Source organism: Lemur catta, chromosome 6, assembly GCF_020740605.2.
Source record: "Lemur catta isolate mLemCat1 chromosome 6, mLemCat1.pri, whole genome shotgun sequence".
NCBI classification, from domain to species: Eukaryota; Metazoa; Chordata; class Mammalia; order Primates; family Lemuridae; genus Lemur; species Lemur catta.
Window position 1 is genome coordinate 23,260,571 of NC_059133.1, and position 22,408 is coordinate 23,282,978.

Here is a 22,408-nt window from a genome sequence, read left to right on the forward strand (position 1 = left end):
TCACAACATGATCGGAATTCTCAGGACAATCACTAAGGGAAACAGACACATTTTCTCTGAATTCTAGGGGCCCGAGGGTTGTTCCACTTTTGTGGCATTTAGCAGTCACAATTTTTTTAAATTAAATATTTATCTTGAGATCATTGTAGATTCATGTGCAGTTGTAAGAAATAATACAGGGAGATCCTATGTACCCCACCCAGTTTCTCCCAACGGTAACATCTTGCAAAACTGTAATACAATACCACAACCAGGACACTGACATTGGTACAGAACATCGCCACTGGATTCTTCATGTGCCCTTCTATAGCCACACCCATTTCCCTGTTCCACCTCACCTTAACCCCTGGATGTGGCAAGGTGGGGTGCTGTGTGTTTCTTAAAAAATAAAGTGACCTTACTTCATAGATGCACCTCCAATAATTGGTGTCATATGGCAAGGCCTTTGCATGTGGCTCATTGTTTGTGAATGGCAGCTCTGCGGGGACCGAATCTGATGTTTTTTGCATACTCAGGGCATCTGTTGATTTCTGTAATCAGCAGTTCCCTGAAAGGCGAGACAGGCCGTTGAAAAGAACAGTGTTACAGTTAGGTTCCAAAGACAATTTAGAAATGAAAGCAAATCCATTGACAGAAAATAGCTCAGAAATCATTTTCTTTTTCTTTTCTTTTTTTTTTTTTTTTTTACAGCCAGGCTGAAAGTGTCAGTTCAGAAGACAGTTTGGAATTATTTTCAGATGATATGGACTTTGATGTGGTAACTAGATTATACTTCTTGATTTAAATATGGTGTTTGGTGGAGAGTATAGATGCTTATTTCTTCTTCTTCTTTTTTTTTTTTTTTGAGACAGAGTCTCACTCTGTTGCCCGGGCTAGAGTGAGTGCCGTGGCGTCAGCCTAGCTCACAGCAACCTCAAACTCCTGGGCTTAAGCGATCCTGCTGCCTCAGCCTCCCGAGTAGCTGGGACTACAGGCATGTGCCACCATGCCTGGCTAATTTTTTCTATATATATATTTTAGTTGTCCAGATAATTTATTTCTATTTTTAGTAGAGACGGGGTCTCGCTCTTGCTCAAGCTGGTCTTGAACTCCTGACCTCGAGCGATCCACCCGCCTCGGCCTCCCAGAGTGCTAGGATTATAGGCGTGAGCCACCGCGCCCGGCCTCATTTCTTCTTATGAAATTAAAATTTTCTGTTCCAAATATTCCACAAACTTTCCAGAAAGAAATATGATTTTGACACTGTTCTCCAATTGGATACATAGTCCGTCTTTGTCATCTGATGTTTTATGAAAAATAAATGTCTACAAGAGGGTAATAACTTAGGAAATAGATGCAATCTACAGTCTTCCTATAAAAATAGCCACTTTCTCATGGCTTATCGTTTCACTGGAGCTTGGGATGTGCTGGGTACTGAAATGTAAGATAAACAGGCCTCCAACAAAGCAGCCCTGTATTGCTGCAAGATTGACTTCGAGCTAAGCCCACCCTAAATACAACCACAGAAGCTCAAAAGGAACAAAAAACATCATCCATTATTGTATATTGCACAACCTTACCCAAGTCACCTTTTTTAAAAATTGTGGTGGCTGGGTGTGGTGGCTCACGCCTGTAATCCCAGCACTCGGAGGCCGAGGCGGGAGGATCGTTTGAGGTTAGGAGTTCGAGACCAGCCTGAGCAAGAGCGAGACCCCGTCTCTACTAAAAATAGAAAAAATTAGCCGAGCATGGTGGCACATGCCTGTAGTCCCAGCTACTCAGGAGGCTGAGGCAGGAGGATCGCTTAAGCCCAGGAGTTTGAGGTTGCTGTGAGCTAGGCTGACGCCATAGCACAGTCCGGGCGACAGAGTGAGATCTGTCTCAAAAAAAAAAAAAAAAAAATTGTGTTTTAAAAAAACCCACATAACGTAAAATTTACCATCTTAACCATTTTGAGTGGGCAATATGATAGTGTTAACTATTTGCATATTGTTGTGCAACAGATCTCTAGAACTTTCTTATCTTGCTAAAGTGAAACTCCATACTCTTTCAACAATACCTCTCACCCCCAACCCCATGTATAGCCCCTGGCAACCACTATTCTACTTTCTTTTTTTTTTTTTTTTCAGACAGGGTCTCACTCTATGTCCACACCCCCCCCACCCCCCGGGCTGGAGTGCAGTGCCGTGATCACAGCTCACTACAACCTCAAAATCCTGGGCTCAAGAGATCCTCCTGCCTCAGCCTCCCAAGTAGCTGGGACTACAAGCATGCACCATCATACCCAGCTAATTGTTTAGTTTTTTGTAGATATGGGGGTCTCACTATTTGCCTAGGCTGGTCTGGAACTCCTGGCCTCAAGCAATCCTCCCATCTTGGCCTCCCAAATTGCTGGGATTACAGGCTTGAGCCACCGCACCCAGACCCACCATTCCACTTTCTGTTTCTAGGAGTTTGACTGCTTTAGACACCTCATATAAGTGGAAACATGCAGTATTTGTCTTTTTGTGACTGGCCTATTTCACCTAGCATGAGGTCCCCAAGGTTTGTCTATGTTGTAGGATATGATAGGACTTCCTTTTTAAGGCTGAATAATATTCCATTGTCTGTATAGACCACATTTTCTTTAGCCATTCACCCATCCATTTAGGTTGCTTCCATGTCTTGGCTATTGCAAATAATGATGAACATGGGTGTGCAAATACCCAAATCATTTTTTTTTAAAAGTTGCTTAAAGGCCGGGCGTGGTGGCTCACGCCTGTAATCCTAGCCCTCTGGGAGGCCGAGGCGGGTGGATCGCTCGAGGTCAGGAGTTCGAGACCAGCCTGAGTGAGACCCCGTCTCTACTAAAAACAGAAATAAATTATCTGGCCAACTAAAAATATATATAGCAAAAAAAAAAAAATTAGCCAGGCATGGTGGCACATGCCTGTAGTCCCAGCTACTCGGGAGGCTGAGGCAGTAGGATCGCTTAAGCCCAGGAGTGTGAGGTTGCTGTGAGCTAGGCTGACGCCACGGCACTCACTCTAGCCTGGGCAACAAAGTGAGACTCTGTCTCAAAAAAAAAAAAAAAAATTGCTTAAAGTATTACATACTTAATCTTAAAAATTTGGAAAATATAAAATAATTAAAATGTGAGGAGATCAATGACCTTCACTTAGGCTTCTGTGTTCTTTTTTCTCTTCCTTCTCTCTGCCTTTCCCTTTCACTTCTTCCTGCCCTCATCTCCTCTTCTTCTCTATTCCCTCTTTCTCTTTTCCTCATCCTCTTCTTCCTCCTTCCCTTCCCCTTCCCCTCTCCAATTCTTCTCATCTGCCCCCAGCACCCAAAATTTCCTCTTCCAGAGAGCCGGCTCTCATTCGGAAAGAGGCGAGTCTCCCATACAATTCTCTACCCACGTCTCCATCATAACGGAACAGAATTCCTTTACTCCGCTGTGTTTTCTGGATAACTCACATGCACACAGGTAGCAGATTCTTTTTTTTTTTTTTTTGGAGACAAAGTCTCACTCTGTTGCCCTGGCTAGAGTGCTGTGGCATCAGCCTAGCTCACAGCAACCTCAAACTCCTGGGCTCAAGGGATCCTCCTGCCTCAGCCTTCCAAGTAGCTGGCTAATTTTTTTTAATATATATTTTTAGTTGTTTGACTAATTTCTTTCTATTTTTAGTAGAGATGGGGTTTCTTTCTTGCTCAGGCTGGTCTCGAACTCCTGACCTCAAGCGATCCTCTGGCCTCGGCCTCCCAGAGTGCTAGGATTACAGGCGTGAGCCACTGCGCCTGGCCAGGTAGCAGATTTTTAACTGAGTTATATTCTTCATTACTGATTCATTAGGACCCAGTGCTATATTTCAAAGAACCAGAAGAGTTGCTTCAAGTCCTCATAGAGCTGGAAGAGCAGAATCTTACTTTGGTCCAATATTCCCAAGATGTAGATGAAAATCTTGAAGATGTAAACAAAAGAGAAAAAGTTATACAGGATAAAATGTAAGTCATTAAAAACAAGTCGATTTATCCCATTAAGCAATTTCTAACCAGAGTCTGAGTCCAGCTTATTCACATGTGGCTCTTCCTTGTGGTCTTTCTGTGTTCAGGCTGGGGGTTTTATTACGTTGCGGGGTGTAAAAGGTAGAAGCGACAGTTACACAGAATAGATGGGCTTTAGTTTAATTTTGTCCCTACTTTCTTTAACTTGGTCAAAATATTTTCCTAGATAGTAATAATAAAAGATAGTTTAAAAAACTAAAAAGAATTCAAATGGTACTTACTGCCTTAATTTTAGTCTAGTGTAGTTTTCACCCTGTCACTTGGCTAGCTGTCATTTTCTTAATCAAATCATGCTTTGGATGATAATGCTAATATATGCATTTTCCCTGGCTGTGACTCTCAGCAAAATAATAATCTCACAATTTTTGCAATTAAATATTATATCATGTTAGAATGGACGTATCAATATATTGGGGCTATTACAGAAAGGATTTCTGTCTGGGGAAAGAGTCTGGATTTGATGACTCACAGAATTTCTTCCTATTCTAAAATTTTATATTAATTATTACAACTGAAAAAGTTTCAAATCACAGAGAATGGATCTTTACATCTACTCATTATAAAAATGTGTAAAACCTTTTCCAGATCAGTTTTCTGGGCCAGAAGATGGCAATCTTTTTAAACAATAGGACAAAGTACATTTAACTTCAGAACAAATTAATTTGTTCAGAAGGCAAGAACCTAAAAATCATTCTATCATGACCACCACTTCTGTATCCTTTAAATCCTTGTCTTTCCCAATCCTGACAGTGTATGGTGTCCCCCACCCCCAGTATGATTTTCTGGGACAGGGTGCGTACAAAAGGGCAGAAAGAGAAGATCTATGTCAGAATCTATCTGTAGAGGATCCTTATCAGAATCTCTAAGCGAGGGAGTCAGGAGTCTATATTTCCCTTTGGCCCTCCCGATACTCTGATGATCAGGTTTGAGAATACTGACACTCCTAGATCGCATCACAACTTGGGTTCCTGACACCTCAGCTCTGCTCTCTGTTTGGAGGATGCAAGGGAAGCCACAAAAATAGGGGAGGGGAAGAAAATGCCTTCTGATGGAAGTTAAAAGCAGCATTGTGTACATTTATTTTTCTCATTTTAACTTGAAAAGTTGTGGGTCCTCTGGCAATGTCTTCAAATATGCACTCATATTTGGCTCGATAGATACAGGATGTTGACATAGGATTGGAGCTCCCGACTGATGGTTATTGCACTAAGCCACAAATTTCAGATGAGGGTCTCTTTCTTCTTTTGCAATAGAAATAGCAACATAGAGTTTCTTTTGGAGCACAAGGAAATGCTTAAGGCTAACTGTGAGAGAGAAGAAGAAAAAGCAGCAGAATTGGAATTAAGGTCCCGGCTATTTAATTTTGGAGAATTTAATTCAGATGCTCAGGTAATCTTTCTTTGCCTACCGGAATTTTCTTTTGGCTCAGGATAACAATAATTTGCATTCCCTGTGTACTAAGCATTTGAATAGAGCAGTTAAAGCAAAACCGCAAGTTCTAGTTTGATGATGGGAGTGAAGAACCAGCTTGGCATTATCTTGCCAGCAGGAACAGTCAATCGACACAGACAGAAAGCATTCACATTGGCAGTGAGGTTCTCTTACAACGTTGCTCTAAGTATTACAACCATGATATTGAGGTTTTCCCCTATGAATACATTTCTTTCAGTCAGAATATATACATATGAAGTAGTTCACTGCCTGCGATCTTTTTTGGTGGTAATTCATGAAGCAAGTAATTAACAGAGGAAGCAGTGAATCAACACAATTAACAGTGAATCAACATTGAATGGAAAATTTGCCCAACACTGAGCCTGTAATAGATCTCAGCTTCTTTGGGCCTGCGTAGATAAGACTTATTATTAAAGCACCAGTGACACGCGCTAGTACATTACTTACTGAGGAGGTCACCTCTCCAGGCTGGATGCAAACCTCTTGAGGGCAGGGATTGTCTTACCATTCTTAGCTCAGTTTAATGTCCCCATAAAGTTGGTGCTCAATAAATGTTTGTTGAATGAATGATTAGGTTAATTTTCAGGCCCACAGGAGGCTCCATCTAACATGGTTTTCTTTGTAAAAACCTCAAATGAAATAAATAAAAATTCAAAGCTAATATGTATGGCCGGGCGCGGTGGCTCACGCCTGTAATCCTAGCACTCTGGGAGGCCGAGGCGGGAGAATCCTTTGAGGTCAGGAGTTCGAGACCAGCCTGAGCAAGAGCAAAACTCTGTCTCTACTAAAAATAGAAAAAAAATTATATGGACAACTAAAAATATATATAGAAAAAATTAGCTGGACATGGTGGTGCGTGTCTGTAGTCCCAGCTACTCGGGAGGCTGAGGCAGGGGAATTGCTTGAGCCCCGGAGTTTGAGGTTGCTGTGAGCTAGGCTGATGCCATAGCACTCTAGCCTGGGCAACAGAGTGAGACTCTGTCTCAAAAAAAAAAAAAAAATGCAGAAAACATAATCCTTTACGAGTAAACATAGTTGTGCCAATTTTTTAAAGTTTCTTTTTCAGCTTTATTGAAGTATAATTAATGTATCTAATTTTGATATTCATAAATTATCACAATTACTTTGGAGCTATAACTGTGAAATGCATATTTTATTCTTTTAAAAACTTTCACATTCCCAACTGTATTTAATCCCCTAAACATTTTTTCCTTGATCCAATATTTTACTTTTAAAATTTTAAATTCCAGTATAATGTACTGTTGAAAAGTGCACAAATCATAAGTGTACCTCTCAAGGAATTTCCTCAAAGCAAACACACCTTTGTACCACCCCCCAGATCCGGGAATAGACCATTATCGGTCCCCCCCGACCCCCACCCCGCCACAAACCTCCTTCATACTCTTTTCCAGCCTTTACTGTCCCTCTTTACCACCATCCTGACTTCTCTCATCACCAATTAGCTTTCCTGGTTTTGAGCTTTATAGAAACGGAATCATGTAATGTGTCTGGTTTCTTTCTCTCAATATTATGTTTGTGAGATTCACCCATGTTGCTTTGTGTAGCAGCTGTTGGTTCGTGTTCATTGAACGTGAAGTGGAACATAATCTATTCCATTGTTCAAGGCGCAGAATGTGTTTCTCTCTGGTGTTACTGTTCTTTTGCACAGGAAGCCGATCAGGTTCAGTTGGGACAGTTGTGCAGTCAGCACACAGCAGAATGGGACATGCGTTAGAATTACAGAATGCTTGAGTTGGAAAGGACTTTCAGAGACATCTAGGTATTTCCCCCCATCCCCTCTCCAGTTTTGGTACAGTGAGCCCTCCTAAAATGCTGCTTTGGTCATATCACTTCCCGTTCCCGTTGAAAGGCGTCTGAATTCTCATCAGTCTTCCATAATCCTGCCCCACTGCGCCTCCTGAAGCTCCGGAGCCCCTCGGACCCCTTGCAACCTCCCTTGGCAGCGCTTCCCTGGAGCTGTCCTGGGCCTGGCCTGCCACCTGGTGGCAGTTCCAGGGATCGGGCTGAAACGTCCCTTCTCTCTCATCAGTAGGCTGTGCCTTGTGCTTGCTCCCTTTTTCTTCACCCTTTTGCTCTGTCAGGCCAGGCCTTCAATCTCTTTCATACATGAGTTATCTTTTCTAATCTCATTCTCTTCTCCTCTCTCCTGTTCTTGCTATCTTAAGAAAACAACTCTTCTCGTCTTGTTCTCTTCTGTTTGATGAGGGAACTTTAAAAAAACAAAAAGAAAAAAGAGAAGACATCCTAAAAAGCCACTGCCCATCCATCTCTAAAGCTCTTTCTAAGTGTTCAAGAGATCTATCAACTAGAAACCCTTCTCATATTAAAGTTTTTTTTCTCTCAAAACCAGTTTTCAGTACATTTTTAAAGTATTTTTTTCTGCTTTATTAGTGACTTATGTTGCAGCAGTATTGTTTTTCCATATGGAATGTACAATATTTCAGTCCCTAATGGTTACTTTTACTTTTGTTCCTTCTATAAAAAAGATGTGCTGTTATATAAATGGGAAACACACTAAGTGCTATTTTAGGGAGGAACAAAAGGGGATTTATGGCAAATGGGACTTTTGTTTTTTTTCTGTTATTTTGTATTTCTCTAAGTTTTCTAAAAAGAGTGTGTTTTTAACATAAATAGGAACTATTGTAAGTGTTACATCAGAGAGCAAAAAGGAGCTTTATGCTAAATAGGACAATCAGATAGCTTGTTAAACTAGGAGGTAGGCGAGACACTGTTGGAAGTGCACTCTTGGTATCAGATCTTGGCTTATAATTGAGTTTGATGGCTCCTTAAGGAGTCTGCGGTTCCCAGAGGGGCTTCCCATGCGAATGCCCCGTTAACAGTGGAGAAAGAGGATAAGAATTTTCCTGGGGTCCCAAGACATGTTACCTACCAGCTCAAGAATATCTTCCGGCAGTTAAAACAGCGCAGTGTCGAGGTACAGGGATCAGCAAGGCTTGGCCTAAGCTTCTGTTTAGACTGGAATACTGCAGTGGCTTCCCAATGCAAAGAGTGAAAATTAAACTCCTAAAAAGGATTACGTAGGCCAGCCTGAGAATCTGCTGGCTTGTAATTTTTTTCTCTGAGAATGCATTCAGTCATTTATTCAGCAAACATTTATTAAGGGCGCAGTTATGTGCAAGGCACTGTTTTAGATATAAGTGTAAGCATAAGCATATCCTCCAGGTGCTTACAGCCTAGAAGGAGAGATAAAACGTATGCAAATAACTATCATATAGAATGATTATAGTTTAGCAATAGAGTAATAAGTGCAAAAAAAGGAAGGCTCATATATTGTGCCAAAAGGAAATGCATCAGAATGGCAAAAAAGGATTTGAAATGTTTATGTTGCCTCTACTTGAATGCTTAAGAGAATCAAATATACAAAAACTTTCAAGCAAAAAGATATTCCATCTTATTATAACTATTTTTATACCTAGACCTAAATATATTTTAAGAAAATACAAAAGTGTTACTATAGTAATGATCTGACTATACAAAATAGATTAAATATCACTGCTATATTTTCTCACTGGTCTATGTCATATTACAGTTTTTCTTTTAAAAAAGGAAACATATAGTAGCATACAAAGGACTTTTCACTGTAATATAGTAAAATGGAATTTTATACTTATTGAATGAGCAACCAAATACTGATGTGCTGTTGTGCTTTCTGCTCTTTTCCTCTTATACTCAGGAAAAACTGATAGATTCACTTAGTAAAAAAATTAATCAAGTGTACAAAGTCTGCATTGGAGACGCTGCGGTCAGCAGCCTCAGCACGGTTCAAAAGCTGGTAAAAGTAGAGTCTCGCCTGGTGGAGCTGAGTGATCTCATTGAGGGCATTCCCAAAGAAAGCATGGAGGCAATTGAGAGGATGAAACAGAAAGAACGGCGGCAAAAGTACAATGTCTTATGATATATAGTGAATTACTTACTGAGTAGCCATTTTTGTATGGATTCCACAAATTTTTAGCAAGTCTCTCTTATATGGTGAGGACTGCCATATAGGGTGCAGTGCGGAGGAACCAAACCCAGACCTGCCCCCTTCCTAGAGCTATTTAGTGTGGGAGACACATTCATCAAATATTCTTATTAAATAAATGTCATTACCAATGGTAATGAGCACTGTGAAGGAAGGAACTGGGTGAACGGAGAGTTCACCAGGGGCAAGTGACCTAGCTTGGGATGGGCGAGAAGGTCCTTACAGCCTGGAAAAGCAAATCTTCAGGGTGAACACACAAATTATATGCAAATTTTTGAAGAGCTATCATGTGGAAAGAGAATTATACTTGTGGTGAACAACCCAAGGCATAGAATTAGGAGCTTACATTGGAAAACTAGAAGGAGACTCAATCTATGAAGGAATTGTTTGAAAGTCAAAGCCACACAACAAGGTTCTCCTCAGTGCATAACTGCCAACACTTACACAGCATTTGCAAATTAATTTATTTATTCCTCAAAATACCCTCACAAGGATTATCATCCCTGGAACAACCCCCCCCCCCCATATCCTTGCATAGCCTGGGGCCTTTCAGACTAGATCAAGCACAAGTTCAGGGTGTCACTGACATAAGCTGGGGCCTTTCAGAATGCACTGATTTACAAATTTCCACACCAAGTTAAATGAGGATTATGCACACACAGTTGTCCATCTGCAGAGGATTGGTTCCAGGACCCCCGAGGATACCAAAATCTTCAGATACTCAAGTCTTTTATATAAAATGGCACATTTGCATATAACCTACCCTGTATACTTTAAATCATCTCTAGATTACTTAATACCATGTAGATTAACTAATTAAATAGCTACTGTTCTGTATTTTTAAAATTTGTATTATTTTTTTCCCCCAAATATTTTCAACCTGCACTTGTTTGAATCCCCACATGTGCAACTGTGGGTACAGAGGGCCAATTGTACTAGTTTGAGACAATGATTACAAATATAACATGACCCCTAGCATAATGTGGCACATAGGAAATGTTTACAAGTGGCATAATGTTTATGTAATAGCAAACATCTCGGGAGGCAGACTAGTACTATGGCTACCAGCATGGGCATTGAACCCACTATGCCCGAGTGGGTTCAATTCAGGTCCAACTATTTATGACTTTGACCTTAGGCAGGCAGCATAACCTCTCTAGTCTGTTTTTCTGCAAAATGGCAGTAATTATGGTACCTCCATGGATTAAATTAATCCATGTAAAAGCATTAAAGCATGCCTGGCACATAGTATGCAAATATTAGCCATTAGTATTAGATATTTTGTTATTGTTTACTACATTACTAGTGCATGGGGGATATTGTTTCCCTCACATAAAAATGAAGTCCAGAATATATATTTAGGTGATGCTGATGGGATATTGAACATAAAGCAAAGTTTTAATAAAAAAATTCTAGGCCAGAAGCAGTGGCTCACACCTGTAATCCCAGTACTTTGGGAGGCCAAGACAGATTGCTTGAGCCCAGGAGTTGGGAGAAGCAGCCTGAGCAACCCAGCAAGACCCCATCTCTATTAAAAATAATAATTTTAAAAAAGCGGGCACAGTAGTACATACCTGTAGTCCCAGCTACTCAGGAGGCTGAGGCAGGAGGATCTCTTGAGCTTAGGAGTTTGAGGCTGCTGTGAGATATGATTGTGCCACTGCTCCCTAGCTTGGGTGACAGAGCAAGACTCTCTAAAAAAAAAATTCTAAAGGAGATTACTGCTTCCATAAAATGACCTTGGTATGACTGATTAGACTAACACTTGCATTTTTTACAGTAGCAAACATATTCTCATCAGAGCGTAATGGCAACTTATTTTCAGCAGTGATACACAAATGTAATTCCAATTATATCCATTCTTATTAAAAAGAGAATTTTAGTTGATTTTCCTCATGGTTTGGAGGCACCTAACATGGATCTAATTTTGCATAAAAAATGCTCAGTAAATATTATTTCCATTCCCTAGTATATAACCTGAGACTTAGGATATAATTAAATAGGCCTGTAAAATAGCTGTCACTTATCGAGTACCTAGTCCTCACCATCTTCTACTAGATACGCTGCATAGGTTATCTCATTTAATTTTTCCCTCATAAAGGAAAGAGAAAATAAGACAAATAGCATTTCTTGCTCTTAAAGACACTGTTCAAAAAGATTAACTGGAAAGTACACTTTTGTGGTAATTCATTGAGCCATATATTTGTGATTTGTGTACTTTTTGGTATGTATGCCACACTTCAATTAAAAGGCCTAAAAAAGGGGAAAAATAGTTGAAAGTTAAATATTTGTTATACAAACTAACTATAAAGTGCTGAAATATAATTGTAGTGATGAGAGTGGTGGTTTCATTTTAGACCAAGATCTGGGTAAATTTTATTTCTTCCAAAATGGTGAAATGAAATTTCTTTCCATTTCAAAACTTTGTTGTTGAGATTTACCTTACTATTCAAAAGCCATTGTTATGGATGAAGTGTCATTTTCACTTACCTGTAAAGGTCTTATATTTAGATAGTTCATTATCAAACAGTAATGATGTGGATCTTTTATACTTTCTATGACTTATAAGAATGTTTCTTCCCCCTTGTGACAGGTTGCGTGATGAGAAAATGAGAGAAAAACAAAGATACCAGGAAGAAAGACTAAAAGTTGCTCTGGAAAGGGCAGTAGCACAACCAAAGAAAAAGGTTTGTGTTTTGCTATTAATATCAATAGATCCAGACACATCGGTATGTGTGTCTCTGCGGTGCAAAACAAAGTACCTTATTTGTCTAACTTATCCAGTTTAAACTTCAGTAAAATAATCCTTCTCACTCACAGCTTCAATTGGTCTCTCTCTGGTTCCTTGTTACTTTCAGAATAATTCAAATTACTGAGCCTAAAGTTCTCAATTAGACCCATTTTTCAGCAAAAGAAGCCTCTTGCCTCTGCCCTTTTTCTTTAGCCCTAGGTTCATAAAACCAGAGAATTTTTAAAAAGTTTTTTTGAATAGGCTATACAAGCATATGGTTCAAAGTTAGAAAGACACAAAATACTCAGGGAAGTCCGTCTTCTTCAGTTCCCCTTCCTGGAGGCAACCACTGTTAGCAGTTTCATCTGCATCCTCCTGGAAATATTCTATGTATTTGTATATTTATTCTTTTTCTTTACAAATAGTAGCTATGAAGCTTGCTTCTTTAAATCAACGGTTTAGAGACAGTGAACCCAGAGAATTACATACACCTGGAAAGGCCTTCTAATTCTCACATTGTAAAGGTAATGAGACTGACAGTTGTTAAAATGATTTGCCCAGAGTCACTTCTGATTTAGCAGCAGAATCAGGACCAGAAGCCAAGGTTCTTTATATTGCAAGATTACCTGTCCAATCAGAAGTCTGGCCTTCGCAGTCACTGAGTGCATGTGGCCATTACTTCCACACAGGATAAAGGAGGACCTTTAGTTTCTATATGCCACTCTCCCTCTTCTGGGGTAGGGTCTGAAATATATTCCAGGAAGACAGCCTCATGGCTACCTGCAAAGCTCATGTGGACCCTGATTCTCACCATGATAGCTGACACATAGTAAGTGCTTACTGTGTGCCTGACAACCAGCCTCTTGAAGAACTTGAAAAAACTTTTGAAGTATAACTGTTAATATGTACCATGTCAAAAAATGATTAAGATATTTTATTTAAATAAGTACTTTATCTTAAAAGGAATCTGTATTTATCTGGTTCAATTCAGTTCTGCCTTTGAAGACTTTCCTCACCTATCCTCTCCTCCCAAGAGAGAACTAACCATCATCAACCCACCAAACTGAAATTAATTTTTAGTATATTCATCTTTTCTTGTAGGCCATGAGTTTTATGACCTTTGTATCCCCAAAGCCTGGCTTATTTATCAGTGGATACTGAATAAATGCTTATTGAACTAACAGACCAAAAATAAGCATGAAAACTAAAACTGAAAAAAAAAAATGGTTATCTGATAAATCAACAATATACAAAGACCTCTGATGTTTACTCAGTTAAGACACTTCACCATTGGCAATTTTCACAGACAGTATTAAAAAGGTTACCAAAGATCTTTGATGGTTAAAAATTCTGACATTAGGGGCGAGGTGGCTCATGCCTGTAATCCTAGCACTCTGGGAGGCTCAAGTGGGAGGATAGCTTGAGCTCAGGAGTTTGAGACCAGCCTGAGCAACAGTGAGACCCCCATCTCTACTAAAAATAGAAAAATTAGCCGGGCGTGGTGGCACACGCCTATAGTCCCAGCTACCTGGGAGGCTGAGGCAGAAAGATCTCGAGTCCAGGAGTTTGAGGTTGCTGTGAGCTAGGCTGACACAGCGAGATTCTGTCTCAAAAAAAAATTCTGACATTAGAAAAGGAATTCAGGTATTCCAGTTCCCCAAGGATACTTCTGTTGTTAGGATAATAGGGAAGAGTGCTATTGCTATTTAGGTTCTCTAGCTTCTCTTAGGCCAGGAATGTTAAGAATTCTGCAACGCAAAGGCACAGTCTCACATGAGAATTGTCCTGCCTAAAATGTCAATACTGTCCCTTTCAAGAAGAGTGATGTCCTATCAAACCTCAGGTCTAATAGAATATGTAGTTTCCTCATCTATACATTTAATTTTTACAAAAATTCAGCTATAAAAGCAAACAAAAACAAAGGGGGTAGGAAATCCCAAAACAAAAAGGGGGAAAAAAACGAGTAGTGATATATTTGAGTATATATGCCCCAGAAAGAAGAGGTGTGAACTAGGGACTTCCCTAAATCCCTCCTGGTGGGAACACCTCCCAAGAGCCAACAGTAATACTAGGGTTAGGAAGACAGTACAGTTTTCTGATGTTTTCATTTGACAAGATTTCTCAAAGCAACCAGCTATGGTACTTACTGAGAAATGAAATGCTGGCCTCCAACATGGTGCTGTTCTGGGCTAACCACATTTGAACCATATATTTGATGACCTTACCTAAATCTCCCCACTTCGCCGTAAAACCTAACTGCTTTCTTCTGCTTACTATGGGTGCACACATTTGCCTAGCATGTTAGACAGCCATTAGGATATCAATCCCTTTTAACTGTGATTACTTAGTATTTTAAACCGTATTACTCCTTGTAAAAATCAAGTTAATACTGGTATTCCACATATTTCAATAGAAAATGGTTACACTCAAGAATATTAAGTATTTTGTTTTTCTTTTGTTTCAGTTGGGAAGACGACTTGTCTATCGTTCAAAACCTCCATCTGGTAGCAAACAAAGAATACTTTTAGTCAGTGATACAAGAACAAAAACACAAGAGGAAGAATATTTTTTTACTTGAAAAGCAGCAGTAAGACATTTCATTGCCAGAATGTTTTTAGGTATATTTTGTCAATTTTGGCTTTCAGTAATGGCAATATTCTGCCCCATATACTGGCCTAATCACTTTGAGGAAGACAGGCCCTTATTCTAAAGAGCTACAGGATTATTTTCTATTGCTGAAGCCTTTCAGTGTTCATATCGTAAAGTACTATTCTATATAGCTAAACATTTATATCTACACTTTGAGTTGTCCCAGTTGGGGATACAAATCCAAAGAGAGTTTACTGATAAAACTATATGATAAATGACCACTGAAGTATAATAATGGCCATTTCTGATAACATGAAAATTTAAATGATATATTTTTTCAACCCTTCTATAGGGTAGTTCACAGCATTTGGTTATCACTATGGAATATACATTTTAACAATGTACAACTCTAAAATATTCAAGGGGTTTAAAACTTAAGTGAAAACCACTAGATTACGGTCTGGAACATAACTTTGAGACTGGTTTTTATCTCACATTAAGTTCTCTTCAGAAAATTTTGAACAAACTATATGTATGTCTTTAGCCTAAATGTTAGTCCACAATTTTGGTTGTACTCTATCTCCACAATCATTTTAATTTACAGATGACGTATCAATTTTAGCTATTATATGTACATTTAGCTTGTATCGATATAGAATTAACATGTAATTTATTGACTAAGTAGAATACAGTATATATTAATACTAAGAAAATATTTAACTTTACACATGGAAAGAGTGGCTCAAAAATAACTGTAAAAGTTGCTTTTAAAAGGTCTCAGTTAATATATACGAAAAGGTCTGAAATCCACCTTCATGAAAGTTTCTAAAGCATGTAATTATCCCTTACAGAAAAAAAGCAGTACTGGGCTTACAAAAGAAAGCCAACCTAAGTGAAGTTGGGTGGCTTTTAATAAATAATTCTGCGAATAATCTCAGTTGCTTCAACATTTGAGCTTTGAACATAATATCTGAATATGAACAGTTCACAAGTCAAGTTGAAAAACAAACAAATCTTTATTGGCTAGAAATATATATATAAAAAAAAAAAACCCAGAAAAGATGCTATTCTCTCATTTCCCCATCTTCTTCCTCTTCTTCAACACCTCTGATATAAAGGACATTATTACACCTGTAAACAGAAAAACAGTCCATTTTGTTGTTCCAACCAGAAACTATGTGTGATCTGAATTACTATTACTAGATTTTTTCCATAATGAAAGTACTGAATGCTGAATTTACAACATATCATTCTTTCTCTTTTTAAAGAGTTGTACATGGCACTTATTTTTCACCATATGAAATGACATCTTAATGACTTTCCAAAGGAAATGGTTACTAGAATTTGGAGGTTTGAAGCTACTATAGAAAATAGGTATAACACAAATCCTTAAGAGCAGCCAGTCCCAACTAAAATTTAAAACTAAGCTCCTGCAATTAAAGCCACTGAAAAAGGTTACAGCTAAGAGCCACAAAATGTAATATCAACACCAGAAAAATCTTAAGGATGAACAGCTCCAAAATATTTAAACTTCACCTTTGACAAGTTTAATAATTCCAAAGACTTCTAAAATCTAGTTATAAAGTACTATGTTAAATTAATAGTGATTTTTTAAAAAAAGTGATTCCAAAATTGTACTAATTTATTTAAACAGCTATTTCTAATGCTGTAATTCCTTACATATACTACTGCTGTTTGTTACCTTATTAAAACTTCACCCAGATGTCCAGACAATGCACCATCTATGTATTCTTCTGTATTTGCAAGCTTTCAATAAAAAGAAATATATTAGTATAATATCACACAGGAGGAAAATAGTACAACATACCTAACACTAGTGAGAGAACTTATTAACTGAGACCTTTTCTATACCAGTAACTCAAATTTATCTGTAAGTAATAATTAGATTAGCTTTCTATTACTATTGTAGTACTTTGTGGTTTCATATAAACATTCAGTAAAATTAACATTCAAGGATGTCAAACTAATATATAATAAAGCTTGTTTCAACCTAAGTTTCTAAATCTCCCAGATTATGTAATATTTCTTTCTATTAGATATCAGGACAGTGTGTGGAAGAAGGCAGTCTCCAATTTACAACTAAGTTGTGATTATAAAGTTTTCTGAAAACTCAGTTCTAAAGAACCAGACATTAACTTTTCTCAGAATAACAACATGATATATCATACTGAGGTATCCAAATGGGTGTACAAAAGCTATGGCTAAAATACAAAATACTTTTATATTAGTCAACCAAAGCAAAAAATTGAATATGAATTTTTAAAAAAATTTATGTACTAGTAAATAGGAAAAAATAAGTTCTTAAGAGGAGGTTAAAACAGTTAATTGGGACCTTTATAGTTATTTCAGGGAACTCCATTATTTCTAACCTTACATCATATGTTTTGTTTCCTTCTACATATAGGTAATAACTTTACATGTGATTTTTAAAAATCACAATCATTGCCATCTGGGACTCACAAAAGGAATAAAGGAATGAAGAGGAGAGAAGGGCGAGAGGGAGGTTTCTGTCAGAACTAGGCAAGTGGAAAAGGGAAAGAAAAACAGGGCTTAGGGAGGATGTGACATAAGGTATTTAAAACATGTTAATGAATACTACCACAGAATATTATTCCTTCTCCTACAGAATAGAAAAGTAATCTCTATTATGCAGAGGATATGGTTTTTGTCTAAAACATATGTGGTTGTTCAGACAATTAGTTTGCATATAATAGCTAACAGAAATAATTATTAGGCCAGGTGCAGAGGCTCATGCCTGTAATCGCAGCACTTTGGAAGGGTGAGGCAGAAGGATCGTTTGAGCTGGCAGTTAGAGACCAGCCTGGGCACCACAGCAAGATCCTCTCTCTACATAAAATAGAAAAATTAGCCAAGTGTGGTGGCACACACCTGTAGTCCCAGCTACTCCAGAGGCTGAGACAGGAGGATTGCTTGAGCCCAGGAGTTAGGGAGGTTATAGTGAGCCATGATCCTATCATTGCACCTCAGACTGGGCAACAGAATGAGACCCTCTCTCAAAAAAAAAAAAAAAAAAAAAAAAACAAGAGAGAGAGAAATAATGTATTAAGAGCAACTAATTTTTAAAAATTATTCGTGGCATGTTCACCAACACTTAACTGGTTTCTAAATCATACAATAATGTTCCAAAGGCTTTCTATTATGTATTAAATCCAAAGTCCTCACCATCACTTAAAGGCTCTCCATGGCTACCGTTCCAACCTAACTTCCCTTAATTCACTCTGCTGTGGCCTTTTTGCTGTGCCTTTAACACACCAAGCATGCTTCTGCCACAGGGCCTTTGTACTTGCTATTCCCTAAAACCAGGATGCTCTTTCCACAGATACTTCAGTTGCTCACTAATTCTGGTCTCTGCTTAAATCCACTTCCTCAGAGAGGCTACCCTATCTAATAGTGTACACACTGTCACTCTATTCCCCTTTTCTGCTTTCTCTTTCTTCATAGCATCTATCATATCTAATATCAAATTATATTACCATTTCCCACCACTAAAACATAGACTCTTGAGGGCAGGGACTTTGTTTTGTTCATTGCTATATTCACAGTGCCAGGTACATAATAGGTACTCAATAAGTATTTGATGAGTGAACAAACTCAAAATGTGGTTATTTACTCAAAGTGGTTGGTTACTCAGATATACATAATATTTTGTTTTGTAACTCTAGCAGGCTCACCAGCAAGCTACATTAATTCTAAAACCAAATATTAAGTGGTTATTCTTTATCCTTTTTTATGGAGATATAGTTTCCATAGCATAAAATTCACTCTTTTAAAACGTACAATTCAGTGGTTTTTAGTATAGTCCAAAGTTGTGCAACTATCATCACTAACTCAGAGCATTTTCATCACTTTTCAGATTTTTTTCATGGTCTTGGTGAATGAGTCCTGTTGGGGGATTTTTCTAGACCAAAACCCTGCTCTATAAGAATTTTAGGGACCTTAAGTGTCATCTGTTCAGGTGGTAAATACTTAAGGAAAATCTTAGCTCTCTCCTTACCCAAGTACTCCTGTTAGTACTCTGCATACAAGTATGAAGTCCTTGGATTCATGGCTGGATTGAGCCCCTGACAAGGTAACCTTTAAAAACCTGGCTGGAAACTACTAACACTAAACAATAAAAAACCAAACAACTCCATTTTAAAAATGGGCAAAAGACATGAATAAGCATTTCTCCAAAGAAGATAAAATTAAACACAAAATTACCATATGATCCAGTAATTCCACTTCTGAGTATATACCCAAAAAAGCTTGAAAGCAGGGACTCAAACATATGCACACTAGTATTCCCAGTACACCCACGTTCACAGTAGCATTATTTACAATGGCCAAAAGGTGGAAGCAACCCAGTGTCCATCAAGAGGTAAATAGATTCAAATACGGTATATCCACACAATGGAATATTCATCATAAAAAGGAATCAAATTCTGACACATGCTACCACACAGATGAACCCTGAATACACTACGCTACGCAAAACAAACCAGACACATAAGGATAAATATTTCACAATTCCACTTATATGAGGGTGCTATGAGTAGTCAAATTCACAGAGACAGACACTACGATAGTGGTTACCCAGGGCTGAAGGGAGGAGAGAATGGAAAGTTATTGTTTAGTGGGAACGGAATTTCACTTTTAGATGATGAAAAAGTTCTGGAAGTAGATACCAGTGATAGCTGCACAACAACGTGAATGTATTTAATGTCATGAATTATACGCTTGAAAATGGTTGAAGTTGCAAATTTTTAATGTATATTTTACCACAATAAAAAAATAACAACAAGAAATCTGGCTGAATCATTTAGAAAAAGTAGTTTGACATGTAGTCAGTTTATTTCCTTTGGCTGATCTGTCTTCCCACTGAAGGAATGCATTTATTGAATTACTTTGATGTTGTGCCTTTAGCGTTCACTAAAAAACTTAAGAATTTCACTTGAAAGATTTCTTTCAGAGCTAAATGCTGGGAAGTTTTGTTTTCTCCAGCAAATTAGTGTTTCCCTTTGGTATTATGAATCAAATATCTGAGGTCTTACTTTAACCACTAGGAGTAAAATCTTGTTGAATTTTGGTTTAGGCCCATGTCTTATACCTAGCATATCACAGTTATAACATCCTCCCTGATCTTGACTTTATTTTTGAATTTTGTTTTATGTTTGCCAATTTAATTATATGTATTAGTCACAGTAAACCTTTGAGGGGTAAAGTGAAGCAAAACAAATACAATGTTATGACCTTTGTAACTCTTTAGCTTACCTGCATGTTCATATAGCCATCTACAGATACCAGGTAGCCCTTGTACTCCATTCCCCACTTCAGTTTCACCATCACTGGCTTTCCTGTTAATCCATTGAGGAAAGGTTTGGGATTGAGGGGTAAACTCTGCACAAAGCACAAAAAAAGGATCCAATAGATTATTTTTCCTTAGCCTGGCTTCTACCACCCACTTTCCTCTACTAAATCACCAATCAATATTTTACAGTGTCCAGATGACGCAAACTCTTGACTCCCCATCATTTTACTACCTAATTTTCACTTTTGTTTATTAACGAGCATTAAGGAAATTTAAATATCCAGTTTCACCTCTAACCCATTAAAACAAAATATTCATTATTCATTTAAGAAACACTGAATACCTATATCACCCACTGTTCCAAGTTCTAAAGAAACAAAGGTAAAGGTACCAAAAACAAACAAACAAAAAATCCAATGACAGAGTCCCTTGTCAAGAAGCTGGGGGTGGAGGGGGCGGACACATACAAATAGAGGATTGTATATCGTAATGTAAAAGAGGAGATATGTTATGCATAAATGTACCAAAACAATCCAGGGGGAAAAAGGAAAGGTTGCCTGAAACAATACCTCAGTTTTAAAGAATGAGAGCTTACTTCCAGACGGGGAAAAGGCTGTTCCAGGCAACAGTGGCTACCTATGTAAAAGGAGGGAAGAGTGATGCAACAAGGTGACCTTAGGGACATACAAACAATTCGGTATTGTCAGTCAGAGTCCCAAATATGAAGCTACAAAAGGAAGCAGGGGGCAGGTCTCACTTGACAGTCTTTCACTTTAATTCTGTCACGTAGGAGTAGGTCTTACCTGACTTTGTATCACCAGCACTGCCTCTTACTTAAAACAGTCACGTAATGTTTGTTTATTCAGCAAACCAGTGTACCTCCAGTAAATTCAGACATCCCCCCTCCATCTGCTCATCTGTCATCCCAAAGAAAAGAACCAAGAAACTTGGCTACTAAACCTCTCTAAGATAAGCATATTCAGAGTAATAACTTAAAGGACATGGGAACTACTGCAATAACCTAAGGGGTCTCCAGTTTTCACTCTCTCCAACTTACAATATTATCCATGCAACAACCATCATTTTTTTACGGTAAATCATGTCATTATCTCTGCTTAAAACGCTTCAATGGCTTCCAGTTGCACTTGGAGTAGAATCCACACCTTCCAATAAGGCCTAAGAGGTCCTGCCTGATGCCTGCCCCTCTGACCCTATCTCATAACCACTATTCTTGCAAGTGGCTGTAGCTTTCTGTCAATTCCTCCAATTGGTCAAGCTTTCTTTCCGGCCGAAGGCCTGTGCTCCTCTTCCCAGTGTTCGGTACACTCTTCCTCCTGCTCTTTAAGGGGTCACATTTCACGTCACTTAGCCTAGAAAAGACATCTCCGACCAGGCCTCTAATGTACAAACGCGCGCTTCCAGAGCATTCTGTCTGCTTTCTTGTTAGCACTTACCATCATTTGCAATTGCTTATTTGCTATTGTTTGAGCTTACTTCCAGAGAGGAAAAAGGCTGTTCCAGGCAAGAGTGGCTAGCTATGTAAAAGGAGGAAAGAGTGATGCAACAAGGTCTTCTTAGGGACACCGCCCATACCCGGCGGAGTTATCCGAAGCATGGTCGCATCATCAGTGCTTTCATGGAATAAAAGCGGATTTTGGAGACTAGTAAAGTGGGAAGTGAAAACTTCTTCAGCTCTACCTCGACCAACAATACCTCGGCCAGAATGCAAACGAAGAGAGGGGAGGAGGAAGGGGCACTTCTGGGGAGGGAAGGGCACTGGAAGGAGCGCGCGCCTGCGGATTCGCAGAGCAGGGAGACAGGCGCCGGCGACCTGGTGTGCGGCGCCACACGCGGATCAATGGGAAACGCGCGAAGCAACCACCAGGCCCGGCGAGGATGGTCGCTCTCCCTCTCTCTTTCTCTCTCTCCCTCCCGCACTCTCCGGCCATTCCATTTCTCCTTACCATCGTAACTACCGGCGACTGCTGCAGGCTACTCGCCGCCGACCAAGCTGCAGCCTGTCCCTCGTGACTGCAGGAACCACCGCAGGTCCCGAACCGTGGAGCTTAAAAGAAATGGCCGCCAAACAGCAGCATAACCTTTCACCTCCCACCACTGCTCTCCTGGCTTCTGTGATTGGCCAGAAAGAGGTGCGTGCTGATTGGGGGAGATGGCTGGACGGTGTTTCCCGGCAACCAGAGGGGGCGGGCGTCTGCTACTTGCCCGCGGCGCTCTGGCCTGTGGGAAACCTCGGGCGGCGCAGCTCAGCCTGACTGTGGCC

At 39.1% G+C, this 22,408-nt stretch overlaps 2 protein-coding genes across 3 annotated transcripts in view; one reads left to right on the forward strand and one right to left on the reverse strand.

Annotated features, from left to right (window-relative positions):
• The window catches only part of CCDC38 (coiled-coil domain containing 38), a 41,276-nt gene extending 26,278 nt beyond the window's left edge, over window positions 1-14,998 (forward strand). The window contains exons 11-16 of the mRNA XM_045553196.1: window positions 691-757; window positions 3,812-3,963; window positions 5,277-5,412; window positions 9,191-9,396; window positions 12,072-12,165; window positions 14,674-14,998. Coding sequence (XP_045409152.1) covers window positions 691-757; window positions 3,812-3,963; window positions 5,277-5,412; window positions 9,191-9,396; window positions 12,072-12,165; window positions 14,674-14,787 — 769 coding nt within the window. The 3' untranslated portion in view covers window positions 14,788-14,998. The remainder of the gene's footprint in view (window positions 1-690; window positions 758-3,811; window positions 3,964-5,276; window positions 5,413-9,190; window positions 9,397-12,071; window positions 12,166-14,673) is intronic.
• Window positions 14,999-15,790: 792 nt separating this feature from the next.
• The window catches only part of SNRPF (small nuclear ribonucleoprotein polypeptide F), a 234,926-nt gene continuing 228,308 nt past the window's right edge, over window positions 15,791-22,408 (reverse strand). The window contains exons 5-8 of one of the 2 annotated variants that reach the window (XM_045553201.1): window positions 20,723-20,763; window positions 20,091-20,216; window positions 16,501-16,565; window positions 15,791-15,929 (exon numbers count right to left, since the gene is read on the reverse strand). In XM_045553201.1, the coding sequence (XP_045409157.1) occupies window positions 15,863-15,929; window positions 16,501-16,565; window positions 20,091-20,216; window positions 20,723-20,763 (299 nt within the window). In that variant the 3' untranslated portion in view covers window positions 15,791-15,862. Of the gene's footprint in view, window positions 15,930-16,500; window positions 16,566-20,090; window positions 20,217-20,722; window positions 20,764-22,091; window positions 22,237-22,408 lie in introns of those variants that run through there. The other variant, XM_045553202.1, reaches the window with a different exon arrangement.